The sequence below is a fragment of the Aureococcus anophagefferens genome (assembly GCF_000186865.1).
Source record: "Aureococcus anophagefferens unplaced genomic scaffold AURANscaffold_348, whole genome shotgun sequence".
NCBI lineage: Eukaryota > Pelagophyceae > Pelagomonadales > Pelagomonadaceae > Aureococcus > Aureococcus anophagefferens.
The window spans coordinates 3,354-4,820 of record NW_008705872.1 but is presented as its reverse complement, the minus strand read 5'-3'; the positions used below and the strand labels follow the sequence as shown (position 1 = coordinate 4,820).

General features: G+C 70.8%; 1 protein-coding gene across 1 annotated transcript; it reads left to right on the top strand.

The window, feature by feature from the left end:
• Nucleotides 1-670: 670 nt before the first annotated feature.
• On the top strand, nucleotides 671-1,309 carry AURANDRAFT_16061 (hypothetical protein; the record flags this gene model as incomplete). The annotated part of the gene is made up of 1 exon (XM_009044483.1): nucleotides 671-1,309. A coding segment is annotated over one exon (639 nt), but the record flags the coding sequence as incomplete, so codon positions are not given.
• Between the last annotated feature and the right edge of the window lie 158 nt (nucleotides 1,310-1,467).

The following is a 1,467-nucleotide window of genomic DNA, read 5'->3' as shown; positions in this document are numbered from 1 at the left end:
CGCCGGCTCCGTCCCGGCTCCGTCCCGGCACGTCCCGGCGGCGTCCTCTCCGCGTCCCGCTCAGTCCCGCTCAGTCCTGCCTCGGTCCTGCCCCGGTCCCGCTTCGTCCCGCAGGTCGCCGTCCCGCAGGTCGCCGCAGGTCGGCGCGTCCTCCGGGAGTCCTCCGCGCGTCCCGGCTCCGTCCCGGCCGCGTCCCGCAGGTCGCCGCAGGTCGCAGGTCGCAGAAACCCCGCGTCCCGCCGGGTCGCGCCGGGTCGCGGAGGTCGCAGGGCGTCCGTGGGGCCCCTTCTGCATTGGCTCGAGCTCCGCGCCCGGACGACGCTCCTTGGAAAGTTTGAAACCGGCCAACGAGCTCGAGAGCGTCTCCCCGAGCCAGCTCAGGAGCTCGAGGCTGCGCGCCAACGCAAATACACAGGGCCGCGCGCCAACGCAAATACCAATCATGGCGCCGGCCAAGAAGGCCGCAGCGGCGAAGCAGTCGACGACAATGAAGGACTTCTTCGCGCCGAAGCCGAAGAAGCAGAAGCCGGCGAGCGCCGCCGCATCCACGCCAGCCGCCGCCAAGGCCGACGACGCGACGGCCACGGACGCGACGGCGAAGGCGAAGATCCTGGCGAACAAGAAGGAGGCCCAGAAGAAACGCGCGCTCAAGTTCCTCGAGCCCATCGCCGACGACGAGTGGCGCGCGGCGCTCGCCGGCGAGGCGAGCAAGAGCTACCTCTTCGCGCTCGCGGAGTTCGTGGCCAAGGAGCGGCGCGCGAAGACGGTGTTCCCGCCGCCGGAGCACACCTTCGCGGCCCTGGACGCCTGCCCGCTGAGCGGCATCAAGGTCGTCGTCGTCGGCCAGGACCCGTACCACGGCCCCGGCCAGGCGCACGGCCTCGCGTTCTCGATCAAGGACGGCGCGGACTGCAAGTTCCCGCCGTCGCTGCGCAACATCCTCAAGGAGTGCGGCGAGGACGTCGGCGCGGCGCCGCCGCCCGCGGGCACGGGCGACCTCTCCAAGTGGGCGGCGCGCGGCGTGCTGCTGCTCAACACGTCGCTCACGGTGCGCCGGGGCGAGGCGAACAGCCACCAGAAGAAGGGCTGGGAGACCTTCACGGACGCCGTCGTCAAGTGCGTCAACCGGCGGCCGGGCAAGGGCGCCGTCTTCGTGCTCTGGGGCAAGCCCGCGCTCGCCAAGTGCGCGAACATCGACCGCCGGAAGCACAAGGTCATCGTGAGCTCGCACCCGTCGCCGCTGTCGAACACGAAGACCGACGCGCCCTTCACGGGCAGCAAGTGCTTCTCGCGCATCAACGCGCACCTCGTCGACGACCTCGGCTACGAGTCGGGCGTCGACTGGGACCTGTAGGACCCGCGCGTGGCCCGGCAGCTTAATTTCGCCTGTGTTGTCGACGGCGCGCTCCACCCGCCCGACGAAACGGCAGACATGTCAGAATGGGAAAACTAAAGTGGCCGCTCGGG